Source organism: Rosa chinensis, chromosome 5, assembly GCF_002994745.2.
Source record: "Rosa chinensis cultivar Old Blush chromosome 5, RchiOBHm-V2, whole genome shotgun sequence".
Taxonomy (NCBI): domain Eukaryota; kingdom Viridiplantae; phylum Streptophyta; class Magnoliopsida; order Rosales; family Rosaceae; genus Rosa; species Rosa chinensis.
Window position 1 is genome coordinate 39,252,693 of NC_037092.1, and position 15,792 is coordinate 39,268,484.

Below are 15,792 nucleotides of genomic sequence, written 5' to 3' on the forward strand. Positions count from 1 at the left end.
AACGTGACAGTTCACTTCAGTTGCTTGGAATTATGTGGTTTGGTCAAAGTTGACCACTATAGCTTAAATTAGTTATTTTTCTGATAACGTTTAGGATAAGTATGTATATATCATAACGTTTATTTATAATTAACTAACTAGTAATTTGAACAATTTAATGGTGGGTTTAATGCTTTGAATATAATTATGCAATCAAAAATTATCAGCAACATGAGAATCCTATACATGTATTTATTATTAAAATATTAGAATTAAAATTAAAAATAAAAACCACCCAGGTGCCCCCTTAGGCGGGAAGCGCTAGGCGCTTAGTCATAGTCCGATTAGCGCCTAGCGATTTTTAGAACATTGCTTGTAAATAATGAGATGCTCCTATTTATTTGCTAGGAAGTGGTTTTTTGTTGGTACCACAATTGCGCGTCTGGCCAATGGGGATGCTAATTAATGATTTTGCCCTAAAAGACACGGAGTTGCTTTTTGTTGATAAGTTCGCTAATTTTAGCAAGCTTATCATCGACTTGTAATGAGTCTGTTTTGCCTAGAATAAGATTTCTGGATTCTCTTGTCGGCTATCTTGTTGTAGGTACAGTTAGACTCTAGCCATTGGCAGTTTGCTTGCTATTGATCTTACAGCAATCAATTTCTATTTCAAAAAAAAAAAATTACTACCTGAGTTGACTTCTACTATTATTTTATACATTTATTGTTTCATTACTTATGATGAGCTACTAATTTCACTATCAATATCTCATTTATCTATACTATTATTAAAAGAAGAGGTGTTGTCAGCCGAAACTAAAAAAAAATGTACCAAATTACCCCTAAATATTAATAGACTTTAGTATTCATAAAATAGATAGGGATAATATAATTAAGGGAAAATGTCCATTTACCAAATTTAAGCAACACTAACCCCACTTACCTAAACATCTTATGAAATTGCCTACTTACCCAATAATTTACATATCTTTTGCCCTAATACCTAATCAAGTATATTTTTTTTTATTGTTTTCTATTTACTTTTAGGACAATTTTGCACTCTTTCTCTTTGTCACTTGGAGAGAGAGTCATCGGAGACTTCAACGGACTCCGGTGACCGACCGCGGAACTTAGGAGACCGGACGCTAGACTCCGGTGACCGGTCTCGGGACTCCAGTGGCCGAATTCCTGCAACCAGCCATCGAACCAATTACCGGAATCTGACGTCCGATTTTATTGTCCCCCAATAAATATTTTATTGCCCCTCAATAATGTTATTATTGTCCTCCAATAAACATTTTATTGCCGTCCAATATTCTTATTATTGCTTCTAATAATCTTTTTATTGCCCCAAAATTCCCCAATAAATATTTTATTGCCCCCCAATAAAATGCCAACAAGACAATTATAACAGTTAAACATCAGTACAATCAATCACCAATCTACAAAATCTACCAAACAGATGCTATTCTAGTACATAACTCGAATTAAAACATCATTTCTACATATTTTCTCATACTTTTCAATAAAATCAACCAAAAAAGAAGTGAAATGCTTAGCTCTAGCAACATAACAACATAGCAAATTCACCAATCTTCTTCTTCTTCTCATCTCTTTTCTCTTCACAATCCGTCACAAAATTAAAAACTAACGAAAGCTAAATGCTATCTCGACGAAACCAAAAGCTGATCATAAACAAATCAGCAAAATTTGCAAAACGATGACGTAACAAACAAAGATGAACAATCGAATAAAAAAGAGGAGAAATCAAAAGGCAAAGGCAGTAGAAAAGGTTCAGATTGGAAGAACATGGGGGAGAAAAGGGAGAGATCGAACCTTGCAGGGCCTGTTTTTGATGACAATGTAACCGTTCTTTTGGATGGTGCCGGCTTGTTGAGGATAGGTCTTGGAGGCTCCGACGTCGGCCTTAGACTCGAAGTGGTGCTCCTTGTCAGACATGGCTGGGCTCCAATCTCTAAGAGAAAGAAAGAGAAATGGAATTGATCAAAAGAGGAAAGACGAGAAGCGTTAGAGAAGAGAAGTGATGGGGATATATATAGGGATTTCATCGGTCTGATTCGCCGATGGCTTGAGTCGCCGATCTGATTGATATCATTCTACAATTGATGGTGTTGAGAGACCGGCGATTTGATTAGAGGGGGGCCTGGGTCGCCAGAGGCCTAGGTCGAGCGTCGCGGAGTTTAGTGAGTGAGAGGCAGAGAGAGAGATATAGAGAAGCCATCTGGGTCTGAGGAGAGATTGGATTGTGTTTTGTCTAAAATAGTCTTTTTACTTATAAATTGGGTAAATGGGCACACTAATCTCTTACTGGAGTAAGTAGAGAATTGTTCGGCCCAAATTGGGTAAATGGCCAAGATCCCTATAATTAAATTACAAAAAAAAAAAATAATGGTGAAACAAACAAGTACATGGGAAAAACTACCCACTTCATGAAAAATTACCCTTATATCATGTTTTTTTTCCCTTCTGTTTTTTGAAAAAGTGTAGTGTGGATGCCCTCAAGTCTTAATTAATGAAACTGTAGAGTACAAAGGGGGGATGGGACGTAGAGCCTGAACCCCAAATTATAATAAGCATAAAGGGAACCTCCCGGAATAATACCAGGAGTCCCCAGTAAAACTATGTATTCTAACAAGCATCAACTAATAAAGAGTGTACGATTGGCTACTCCATTTACTTTGACAAAGTGTACATGATAATATCGAAAAGATAACTCTATCCAGAAGAAGCATCATTACAAATAGCACAGCTTTCCCACTATGTTGTCGCACGGAGATAAATCTGATGACAGTCCATTTTATCCTGCCACTAGAAGGTTGCGTCCATTTGATCCAGCAAACAGCTCGCCTCCTCACTAGGCTAGACAAGGCACATTGAGTGTGCATACAGAGACAAAACCCACGTCGCCCTACCACAACTTCGTAGGGACTTATTACTGGCATAAAGCCATAATTAGCTAAAATAAAAAAAACAATAACTGAAAACAGAAAAATAACATGGGTCCAGGCCCAAAGCCCAGACCCAAAAACGAAACAGTCTTAGCCCAAGTTGGAGGTTACAACAGCCACAACCCTACCATCTTGCCTGAGCTTCACACGGCATCCCACCACCGATAGCACCCTCCCGCCACTAACCTCCAGCCCGCACAGCACGCCACCCCTCCCCAGATCAAAGCCCAACCTCCCAAACCAAATCGAAGCCATCTGATCTGACCCAAACACCGTAGTTCTCAGTGGCGCCTCAATACAGGCACCTCCAGGAAACCACCGATCTGGCATCACCACCTCGACCCACCCACCAGCCCGTCCACACTCCTATCTAGGATAGGGCAACCCCAACCTCGATTTCCTGCCACCCACCCGCCGCTACCTATCCCCATCAAGACATCCAAGAGCCTTAGACAACAACAACATCCTCGCACAACCTCTCCTTTGGCTGGACTCCCTTTTAACAGAATCTAGATCCATACTTCTGGCCCGTCTGACAACGGGGCGCGCCGCCGAACAGGGCATGCTCCCACCTTTGCAGTTTCTTTGTCAGCTAGCTTTTTTCTATGAGGTTCTACATAGGCCTCATCATTTAGCCCGCGGATCAAATGGGCCGATGGAGGCCCTCAAACCCTACATGTAAAAGCTCGGTTCAACCCCCATAAAAGCCCACAAAAGGCCCGCCTTGGTGGGTAGAGGGCCGGGCTTGGTTTAGGGGTTTGAAGAATGGCTTGCCATAGGCCCGTAAAATCTCGCCAAACCCGGCTCGGCCCGTAAAAGCTCATAAGTTAATATGTATAGTTAATTACTTAATTAGATACATATACATATATGTATATATATTATTTATTTTTAGAAGTAGTCATTTCCTATCTTCCTTCATCAGGCTAGACTAGGAATCTAAACTCCTAAAGTTGTTTCCTTAATTAGATACATATATATATATATATATGTATGTATGTATGTATGTATGTATGTATGTATGTATAGAAAAGCAAGACTAAAGACCTAAACTCCTAAACTGTTGTTGTTGTGGGTAATCTTTTTATGTGTCTGGTTGAATCATGGCCCGACTCGGCCCATCATTATCTAAAAATGTTGTAAGGCCCAGCTCGGCCCGGTCCGATCCATGCCTGCTATGAATGGATCGGACTCGACCCGACCTATTGATGACCCCTAGTTCTACTGTGATACCCCAGAAATTCGTATTTATCTTTCAAGGATTTTCTGAAATCTAAATTGTGGTTATTTGGCGGTTTCGTGGCTCGTGGATGGAGAGGAAGTGTTTCGGGCGAATAATTATTTGAAGAATATGGTTTTAAGGGGGGTGGTTACAAAGGTTAAATTTTTATTTGTTGGGTTTCTCTAAAAACTTCCTTCACAAAAGTTGTAGAGCGCGTCGATACTAGTTCGTGAACATGCGGAACGCGAAAATCGGAGTTTGTATGAGGAGGTTACGGCTTTCGAAAAAAGTTTCCGTTTTACTATAAATAGAGGATTTCCCTAAATTATTTCATAATTTCATTTTCTATTTCCGGAAAGTTTCCTCTCTCTCTTCTCTCTCGACCGCACCTTTAGAATCAAAGAAACCCGACTGACCTGACCTAGACCCTGCCGATCCGACCAGGCTTTTTAGGAGACCTCTGGCGGTTTCAGGCGGCGAAATCTTCCAGATCAGCTCTCCTCCTTGCTCTGGTCATCCCTCTCGCATCCTCTAGCGGCAATTCTCGGTGGTGGCGGTGCTAGAAGGCGGTGAAGTTTGAGGAAATCGGACCAGATCGGTTCTTCGATCTCCTACGTCGGCTAAGATTCAAACCAGGCTTTGGGAGCTCGCATGAGCCTCCTTGATTGATCTGTGGTGGTTGTTTGGATCGATTTACGTGGAAGTTGGTTCAACTCAGATTGAATAGTGATTCACGGTTTGTGAGGTAGTTTTCGACCCTTTTTACTTAGATTCTGACTTGAGGCTAGTTATGAAAGTGGTTAAGCATGCTAAGATGAACATATTTGATGTTGGGAGTTTTGTGAAATAGTGAGTTTTGGCCGTCGGCGGTGCACCACCGCCTGTGGCCATGTTATGGCGGTGTTTCGGCTATGTAAAGGACTATTTCTGGTATTATATGTCTTCTACTCGTCGATACGAGCCTTTTGATATATAATACGCAAATTTTGGAGTTCGTATAAATTTGTTATGATTTTTCAGTTTCATACCGGTTGATTTATTTTATCCATGAGGATCCGAGCGTCCGATCGACTTGTAGTTTGGACATATCGATCGTGGAAGTATTTAAGAGACTTTGGGAGGTCTCGGATGTGGTTTTTCCTCGATTGGCGCCACTTTGAGGATTTTAGTTCAAAACAGGGGTTTCGGACTTAAATCGTTTGTGAATTGTTACTAAGTTGAAACCATATGTGATTAGGTACTTGACGAAGTATTTTGGAACAGTTATTTTATGGATTGGCTGCTTTGTTCTATATTGAAGACGCAGCGGGATTTTCGAGGTGAGTAATCACACAAGGTTCATTTACGAACGGAATACCCTTATTGTTTTGAGAGTTATTTATTAACTGCAAACTATAGTTGGTATTAGTAGGCATTCCTAAACGGATGACTACGTGTGTGTGTGTATATATATATATTTATTTATTTACGTGAAATATATATGTATTTGTGGGTTTTGTTGATTATGAAAACAATGTGCATGAATGATGCTTTTTATTGTTTTGAATTATGACTTTTCAAAAAACAAATGATTGTGGAATTGTTGATTCGATTTGTTTTGAAAGGTATTGAGATTTGTGTATGAAAACAATATGCATGATTATGCTGATTTATTGTTTTGTGTTATGGCTTTTCGGAAAACAATGATTATAGAAATGTTGATTTCGATTGTTTTGAAAAGCATTGAGATTTGTGTAACATTTTGACTCATGTGCGACTTCTTTAATGTTTTATTCTAAGGGACTGAGAAGGTCGAGGAATGAAGGTCTATGACCTTGGGCAGAATATCAAGTAATCAAGTCTTTGGGCGGACGAGTGGTTACGAATTCAGTTAGAGCTCTAGTCTGTCTGCCATTTGTGATTCATGGGGTAACGGTGCAATGTTATATCTAACTCATGAGATTACGTGTTTTTAGGGAACAAGGTGTGAGTTGCTTCCTTATTAACGGTTTTTAAGGGGACAATGTGCAAGTTGTTTTTCTTATTAACGATTTGATAGAAATCAAGGTGTGAGTTGCTTTCTATGGTACAATTCGATAGAAATCAAGGAGTGAGTTGCTTTCTATGGTACGATTGATAGAATTCAAGGTGTGAGTTGTTTTCTATGTTACGCTTTGATAGAAACCAAGAAGTGAGTTGTTTTCTATGTTACGCTTTGATAGAAACCAAAAAGTGAGTTGTTTTCTATGTTGCGTGTTTTTAAGGAATCAAAGTGTGAGTTGTTTTCCTTATTTTCGTGTGAGTTATGTTGATTGTTTTTGAGTTACTCATATGGGCTTGCAAAAACTTACCGAGTGTTCTAAAACTCGGCAGCCCATGCCGCCTAGGCGCTGGGCAGCAGCAGACCGAGGCAAGTAGTAGCAAATCGGAAGCCTTAGGCGGATAGGATTTGGGTTGCCGCCTGGGCGCTCTGGGCGTCCGCCTGGGCACTCTGGGCGGCTAGGCGGTTTCTTCCTTCTTTTTTTTTTCCCTTTCCCAAATCCTAAACACGACATCAGTGAAACCTAAAACCCATTCAACTCCATAACTGAAAAAATAGACCACCACCGCGCTTCTGCTCTCCCCACCAAGCCACCGCGCTTCTGCTCTCCCCATATCCACCGAAGCTCCCCAGAGCCATCGCAGCTCCCCCCAAGCCACCACAGCACCACGCCTCCTTCGAGCCTCTATTCTTGGACTCTTGGTAATGATTAATGCATTCTGCCACTATGAAATGCATTCTGTTAATGAAAAATTGATGAAGAGAGAAGCCGGAGATGGTGGCTACTGGTTTCGCAAAGGAGAGAAGGAGAGAGAGAGAGAGAGAGAGAGAGAGAGAGAGAGAGAGAGAGAGAGAGAGAGAGAGAGAGAGAGAAGGGAGTGAAAGTGAATGGGGTTATTAATTGTGTCAAAGGCTCTCTGTGGCTGTATTTAGAGAAGGATAGGATCAATACACGTGTGCAGAGTAACAAGAAGTATAATTATAATTGCATACTGTGCTTCTTTTTTTTCTGTTGGATAATTGAATACACCTCTCTGCTACCTCAATTTAATTAAATAAATGGTTAATTAAATAAATATTTAGTTTATTTTTTTCTTGAAAATGATAAATATTTAGTTTATTACCCTTTATAAGTTTATATATTTTTAATTACATAAATAAAACCTATAAAAATAAAATTAAAATTAAAATTAAAAAATATAAAACTGCCTAGGAGCCTGGGCATTCCTCCCTAGCCCACCGCCCGACTAGCGCCTAGCGATTTTTCAAACCTTGAGCTTACCAGGTTTGTTGTGTGGCAATTCGGTGAACCATTCAAACGGTGTAGGGGTTAATCCTGCAGGTTAAGATAATTGTAGTTGAAGCTGAGGTAGCGCCTTTGCAGTTTTACGGTAGGAAGCTATTTTAGTGACTTTACCATTATTTGGACTTCCGTTGTAGTAAGCTCTGAGGAGCATTTACATTTTATCTTGTTGTTGGCAATTTAATTCGTAAGCTTATGTAATATGACTCTTTGGGGCGAGTGTATATTGACATAGTGGGTTCAGGGCATCAATATGCATTTAGTTTAAAGGGAAAAAGTTTTCATGTATTTTGTATTGATGGCTGAATGATCACGCATGTTAATTTCACCCTCTGGGTCATGAGCACAGTGTATTTCATGTCCTGGGTCACCCTGTACAGTGTTCTGGGTCACCATGGTCACCTGCACAGTGTATTTCGTGCCCTGGGTCACGGGCACAGTGTATTTCGTGACCCAGATAATGAAAATATACACTAAAAAGTAGTGAATAGTAGGTGACTTGGTGACCCAACGGATGAACTTGCTCTAACTATTGTAGAATTTTCCTTGTGACAAAGTACATTGTACATCATCATATATATATATAATTTAATAACAATTTTGTATCATAATTCGAACCCTTGTGATAATTTATAACAGACTTGAGTACATACAACACAGCGAGAGCGTCCAAAACGCCAGTTTCGAATATAATTGAATGAATGATGACCCATTTTGGATATAGAGTTCATTTAAACACGTATTTGACAACCCCAGCAATATGTATATTCATAAAGTAGTCTTCCCAATCTATGATCTTGGGATCAAAGTAAAACATATCGGCCTCTGTGGTGGTCTCTTTCACTGCCATTCGCAACTTCTCCGTGTTCATATCATCAAAACTGTCAATAAGAATCAGCTGATAGTAAATGCGGGTACGAATGAATTCTTTAAGATCTAATTTCTAAAATGAAAAAGTTCCTAATTAATCAAAAGAAGACATACACTCCTTTGAAGAACAAGTACGGCCTGTATAGTTCCACCAATCTCATCACAAATTTGATCTTTCTACTGATATTAGTATATGTGCCTTCGAAGTACTGACAAAATGCCATATTTACCACTTCCAATCCCTGTTTGTGAGAGGAAAAGAGACTATATTTCACATAAGATTTAAAGGGGTAACTTGTAATTGTATATTTTGGTTATACTCGATATAGCTATTCTATGAGCCGTAATCAGTGACAGATAAGCTATTCTCTATTACAGAATTGGACTCAAATTCATTTTGTGACACATATCACCACTTGTTTGATTTTTCTTCTCTAAAAAAGACACCATGAGCTTTAAAATTTATTGAGGTCATTATATGATGACAATTGAATTGAATGATACACTGTTGACATGTTATATCTAATATACGAATATAGAAAATAGTTTCCCAATCTAATCATGCAAGCCATATTTGGCAATGACAAAGTTGTGAAGTACTATTCAGAAGACATATGCATACCTTTAAGAATAGCAAGTAACGGAGGGTCATGTATCTGTGAAAGCTATCCATGCTGCTCATAACTGTGACCTTTTTAACCGTGACTGGCTTTCCATCTTTATTAATCCAAGGTTTTCTGGTGAAGTAACGAAAACCGTAATCGTGAAGATCATTGTATTTGACCGGGTTGCTCACAGAAGAACCCACTTGATAAATTACTTCACCAGGTTCATTTGCATGAGCCGCCATTGCTGCTATTATTGCATTCACCACCATGTCTGCTGGTACCTGCGCGCATATATCCATATTTAACACTTCAAATTTCTTTTGTTTTCTATTAATAATTTCTCCTTGCTGATATTTTATCGAAGCGCCTCCATATTAGGGTTTGTTAACTCACGATATCAACAATTGCCTCAACGTCGCAGAGAAAGAAAGTTAATTTTCCTTTACCATAACCAACTGCTACGCTATCAATGGTTCTGCATATATTCAACAAATGGAAGTTAAGTTACTTATTTGACGGAAGAATTAGTAAAATTAATCATCAAACTAATAGCTAAATAATGTTTGGTTTTGGTTTAGAACGCACCTGATGCCTTCAACCCAACCAGGAAAAGGTTCTTTGTAAGTGCTGGTTATGATGGTAGGGCGTAGGATGACAACCGGTAGATTTCCTCTGAGCTCTCCTATTAGCATCTCTCCCATTGCCTTGGTGAACACATAAGTGTTTGGCCATCCATATACACTTGCTCTAATAAAGTTCATAGAAAATAATATGCAAAGTTAGAAACATATAGCATGCGCTTTTGGATCTATTTTTGGAAAGATATAATAAAATAAGTTAATTATTTATTAAATGGTCACCGATCTTAACATATGTACGTTATATATGTGATATCATATTAGTCTGAACAAAAATTATCTGAGATAACCTGTATGATAGATAATATAAATAATGTAGTGACACATACATTTTCACGCATATGCAAATTTTGTCCTTTTATCAGGAAACCAAAATATTATCAAAATATATTTTCAAGTCATGTTTTTGTTAAGACTTATGTCTAACAACAATTCAACAGACATTTGTTTGTGAATTCAACAATAATCATTATCTTTTGCACATGTTTGCAATCAAAACCGAGGAAACAGAAGAAGAAGAAAACAATATATATCATTGTCACATTTTCGGGGAGTTAAAGAATTCTCTATAGTTACTTCAAAAGCTTTTGATTGGTTTCTTATATTAAAAGCCCCCAACTAACTTATAAATACTCTGCCACCGTTTGGTTGGAAATCTAATAAGTGCAATTCTTATTCATTTCGATCTTACTATTGCAGAAGATGATGGTGACCTGACCTGGAGCCATCACCCATCCCTCTGTTTGTTTGGTGGAGAGTAAATTAGGGTTTTAAATGTTTTATTTATTTATTTGTCAATCACATGGTGTCCTCAAAAACTTCCTAGCTCAGAGATTAATCTGTGCTCGTGGGATTTTGTCAGAATGCTTCCTCTCTCCTAGCCACTAAGAATATATTAGGATTTAACTCCAATAAGCGTCGACGGGATTCGAACCCGAGTGTGGGGGTTCCACACCTGGAGGTTCTTACCAACTCAACCACCAGTGGTGGTTAGGGTTTTAAATGTTCAGATAGTGTCGATCCCAATGTATACCTTCATCATCAAAATAAATCACGATAATGGACTTAATTGTTTAGTTCCTAACGAATGGGAGGCGTATTTTAGCTGCTTTTGGTTGGGTTTTGAGCTTATGGTTAACAAAACCATATCTCATAACTCATCAAAACTTGCACCTCACATAAATATATGGTTATATTATATTAAATACACTCTTAGGTTATTAATAAAAATATTAATTATAAATATTAATGGTTGAGATTATCTTATAAGTATTGGGTCATTTACACCGTCGGTGCATATAATAATTTCTATTAGAGACCAATATGGGCTCTCTATTAATTTCGACTCTGTAATTACCGCCAGACGCATATTTCTTTGATAACCTGATTAACTTTTTCTTAAGATCAGTCTTAATAATGAACTTGATAAAATGAAGTGTTTTGACCACTGTAATACATTATTGCAATAAGAGCCAAGTGCACATGCAAAACCTTATATCCAAACAATTATTCCCGCTAAACATTGGCTGATATACAGTGATGTTGCCACATGCAAAACCGTAAATCCAAACAATTATTTCTGCTGAACATTGTCTATCAACCACAGCCGGCTTAGATGCCGTGCAATATGTGCGATGGAATAGGGCCCCCAAATTATGGGGCCCCTGTATAATTCTTTGTACTATTATATATTTGTTTATAAGGGCCCCAATTGTATGAATGTTTTGTAGTTCAGTTAAGTTCGATTGACATTGCATATCATTTGTTTTTTTTTTTTTTTTTCCCGGGGGCCCTTTTTCTTCCTCTATTTTTTTTTGTTTTATAGTCTTCTTTCATTTATTTTTGTACTACCCAAAAAATTATATTTATCTTTCTTTTCCTTTATCCTTTTTTTTTAATTTATTTTTTGTTGATAATACATTTATCCTTGATCATTCTTTCATTTATTATTGGTTTTTTAGTAGTATCGTATTGTATTGTAGTAATCTTCGTTAATAATTCAGTTGTAGTTTTGCTTGTTTTAATGGAATTTTTGTTTACAAGTTTTAGTCCTCCATTCTTTCGTTTTTTTTGTTTTTAAAGAAGTGGAATGGTAATATAAGATATATAAGAGGCCCAAAACAAAACAAACATTAAAAAAAAAAAATTAATTGTATTTATATTTGTATATACTAGCCCCTTAACATGTGTTCCGCACATGTCAATTAGCCTTTATTTTTTATTTTTTTTTAAAATGTCAATTTCTCTCATATTTTTTTATGAGAGGTATTACAATTTTTTCAAATATAATATACTCTATTGACTATCTAATCCTCATATAAAAATAATTTATTTATTAATATTTATATTATGGAAGGGCATATATGATATTTTAAAAATTTAACCATTCACTCAAGAATTTGCTTAATTATATAAGATATATAACAAAAATTCTCAATAATATATTTATGTAAGACCGGGTTATATCGGATCTATTGGATCCGAGCTGGTTTGGGTTATCTAGCTCCGATCTGGGGAGGATCAACGCTTCAAATGGACGTGAGGACAATGAAGGTGGTGTCATTGCCAGTGGAGGGACGGTACGGATAGTGCGGACGAGGTGGCTGCATTTTGGGTCCTGCAACCTGATGCTTGGGCTTGGGCCAGTTGGTTATTGGGTCTGGCCTTGGGCCTTGGACCTTAACTATTTTACTATTTTAATTTATTTGTTTTCAATTTTATTTAGGCATGGCTTATTGCCAGCAATAAGTCCCTATTCTTTTTTGGTAGGGAGATATGGGCTTTGTCCTGGTATGCACACTCAGTGTGCATTGTCTGTCCTAGCGAGGCGGCGAGCTATTTACTTAATCAAATGGACGCAATATCCTAGTGGCAGGATGAAATTGAGTGTCACCGGATTTATTTCCGTGCGGCAACATAGTGGGAAAGCTGTGCTTTTTGTAATTATGCTTATTCGTGATAGAGTTATCTTTCCGGTATGTCACCGCTATGTCAAAGCAAATGGAGTAGCCATTGATGCACTCTTTGCTAATTGGTGCTTGCTAGAATACATAGATTTTGTAGAGAATTCTGGTATTATTTCGGGATGCTCTTTTTATGTTTATTGTAATCTGGGGTTCAGGCTCTATGTCCCCCTATGTATTATGGTATTATGCAATTTCATTAATCAAGGCTTGAGGGCAGCCGCACCAGTCCCCTTCAAAAAAAAAAAAACCGGCCGGTAAAGAGGTCCGTATTCTCAATCTCGTACAGGGCCTCTAAAAATTTTGAGACGGCTCTGGATATAGAGTGATGTTGGCCTTGACGTTTCTCGTTGAGTCATTGTTAAGAACTTAATTGGATCTTAACTGGTGATGTAGATAATTATATCCCCCGACTGATTAGACAACTCCCCGACCAGACGGATGAGACTGGATGTAAAATCTTAAACGAGGTGGCAAATGGTAATGATAGAGGTTTGAACGTCGCAATAACAATAAATATGTAGGCCAAGGTTTTAACGTACATCATAGCTAACTCTGTAGAAAATTATCTGTCATCTGGCCATAATTGATGGAGATCTCTGTCTAGTCTCTACCAAAAATTTAAAGCTATATATTAACGTGGATCTATGTAAAAGAACCCTAATCCAAGATGTCTGCTTCTGTTTTAAGATTAGTAATGAATTAAGTTCTTGATCTTTCTGAAAATATATACTTGAAAGAAAAAAAAAAATCTATTACCTTTTAAGGCCAAAGTCTTTGAGGGCAAGAGTGATAGCTGCTTCTGAAGCATGCTCTGACCGAAGACGTCTAACTTCTTCGTTGGCGATCCGGATTTCGGTCTCGATGTCTAATCCAGGGGTCCCGTTGAGAGACTGCCCCATGAGGCAGGGGTGTTCTAGTAGAAGTCCTTCCTTCTCCCCCCAAACATACGCTGAGAACAGCAAACAAACAAAACAGGATGCATGTATCAGAAAACACAAAGCCATAAACTCCATCCATCTCAATGCATTCATTATCCATGACACGCGGCCATGCAATTAATATAAATTAAAGAAAATAAGTCAACGCAACATTAAACAAATTAATACCTAATTAGAATAAGAAAAAACCAGTTCCTATTTTAGAAATAGTAGTAAGAGATATTTCCTCTAAACATCAATCCATCCCAAGATTAACAGCGCTCATCAGTTGCTGTTTTTATCAACATACAGGATTGATTTTCATTTTTTCTTTTCTTCACTAGCACCAACTCTTATAATTCTTATAACTATATTTCAAGTCTACCATTTGCAGTTGCTCATTCTAATTTTTTTTATTTTTTCTTTGTGATAAGAAAAGAACTACAAACAACCAAATTAACTAATAATTAGTGGAGCCTCTACGGCATCCAGAATCAAAATCTATCAAGTAAAGCAGTAGCAGCCGTAGCATTGGGAAGATCATGGCTCCGCCAAGAAAGAATATAAAATTTCAAATAATATTAAGTGAAACACATTTAATGAAATTTTTTAATATAGTCATTTTATGCCACATATTGTTTCTGAGGACATTGTCTTCATGATACATACAGACAAGTGATACATACATTTGTGTTCTAATTATTGATGTAATTATCATGAAGACAAAACAGTATGTATCATTTTCGTAAAGGTCATAACTGAACAGAAATATATGAGCATAAGTGGATCCAATCAAGCAAACCCTGAAAGACACAAAAACAAACCAAAAAGATAATGATACTGACCGGTGGAGATGTGTACCAGCACCTTTAACTTAACACAAAGCTTAGCAAAGCTCAAAACATACTTGGCGCCCATGGTGTTGAGACCAATTGCAACATCATATCTGCCCAAGGGACCAAAAACATAATAGTACGATTCATAAATCCTGATTTGAGAACAAAATAAAAACTAATCCATGATATTTACCTTTCATCGAAGTTAGTTGTTGCAGCTAAGTTTACAATGACATCTACTTGACTCAAAATCTCTTCCCTCAAATCAGAATCCTGCAACCCCAAATCCTCTTTTGAAATGTCTCCAGGCACCACCGTCAGCTTTTCCGACATGATCGAGTTCATTCTTGCTCCCCATTTCTCCCTCAACACTCTGAACAGGTCCTTCCCAATTATCTGTAATTAGAAGAACATAACCAAAAGCTGAATTAACAAAATTAGATGACAAGAAAATAACTGGATGAATTATTTCTAATATGGTATCAAGAGAAAAAGTTATTTTCCTTTTTCATTGTTTATTGGTAGGTACACATACATATTTATAGTGCTTATGAGTGGGAAAATATATATGTTTTGCCAAGTCTTGCCTCGAGCTCGTGTATGAGAAAGATAGAAGCTAATGAAAAGCTACCTATAAACATATATGTATATTTGGTTACCTCATTATGCAAACGCTGTGTAGCTGTTTTTGTATCTGGAGCTCTTAAAAGTAGATAGAGCTTTTTCACATTCGGTTGGACCCTCAGTATCTTCTCCACAAAAACTGCATAAGTATATATGAATACAAGCATATATAGAACTGTTACTAAATGCAGAAACACACACCTAGATACACAGAGAAAGGAGTGAGAGAGATTAAATAAGGTATTAAGGAACAGTAATTACTCTTTGCTAGAAATCCAGTGGCACCAGTGACTAAAATGTTCTTGTTCTTAATGAAGTCGAGTAAGCTTCCCAACTCCATAGGTGAACTCAGAGAGAAACAAAGAGAGCAAAATGAGTGTGAGATCCGATCAATTCAAATGAAGCAGTGGTGTGGGCATATTTGACACAGTTATTACATGATATACTAGAAGATGGAGAGCAATTATGAGGTAGAGTGTACGAAAGTAGTTGACAGTTGTTTTCGTTTTGGTAGATTCATTTAGAGTAGGGTTCAATAATTTTGATTTGTTTTTACCTCTATAAGAAATATCTCACATTGCTGGTCAACTATCATCCTTTTCTTTTCCCAGCTGATGATTCTAGATGTAGGAGTTAATTAAGGCAACTGATTCATAATCAGTTACTATTACCAATTACCAATGACCAAGTAGAAAAGTAAAGAGGTGTATGATATTTTTATATGGAGGTGTAATTATGAAGAGTAATGAGCCAAATACGTCCGCGAACGGCTTATACGAATTATATATACGCGGATGGACAAACAATTTGATTATACTTGTGATTGTCTTCAATGAACTG

General features: G+C 37.4%; 1 protein-coding gene across 1 annotated transcript; it reads right to left on the reverse strand.

The window, feature by feature from the left end:
- Nucleotides 1-8,091: 8,091 nt before the first annotated feature.
- LOC112202108 (fatty acyl-CoA reductase 3) lies at nt 8,092-15,380 on the reverse strand. Its single transcript, XM_024343023.2, has 10 exons — nt 15,214-15,380; nt 14,988-15,091; nt 14,522-14,724; nt 14,338-14,438; nt 13,332-13,524; nt 9,557-9,718; nt 9,365-9,446; nt 8,986-9,252; nt 8,478-8,605; nt 8,092-8,374 (listed from the first exon to the last, which is right to left on the reverse strand). The coding sequence occupies exons 1-10, from the start codon at nt 15,290-15,292 to the stop codon at nt 8,221-8,223; spliced, it is 1,473 nt and encodes a 490-aa protein (XP_024198791.1). The 5' UTR covers nt 15,293-15,380; the 3' UTR covers nt 8,092-8,220.
- Nucleotides 15,381-15,792: the final 412 nt, after the last annotated feature.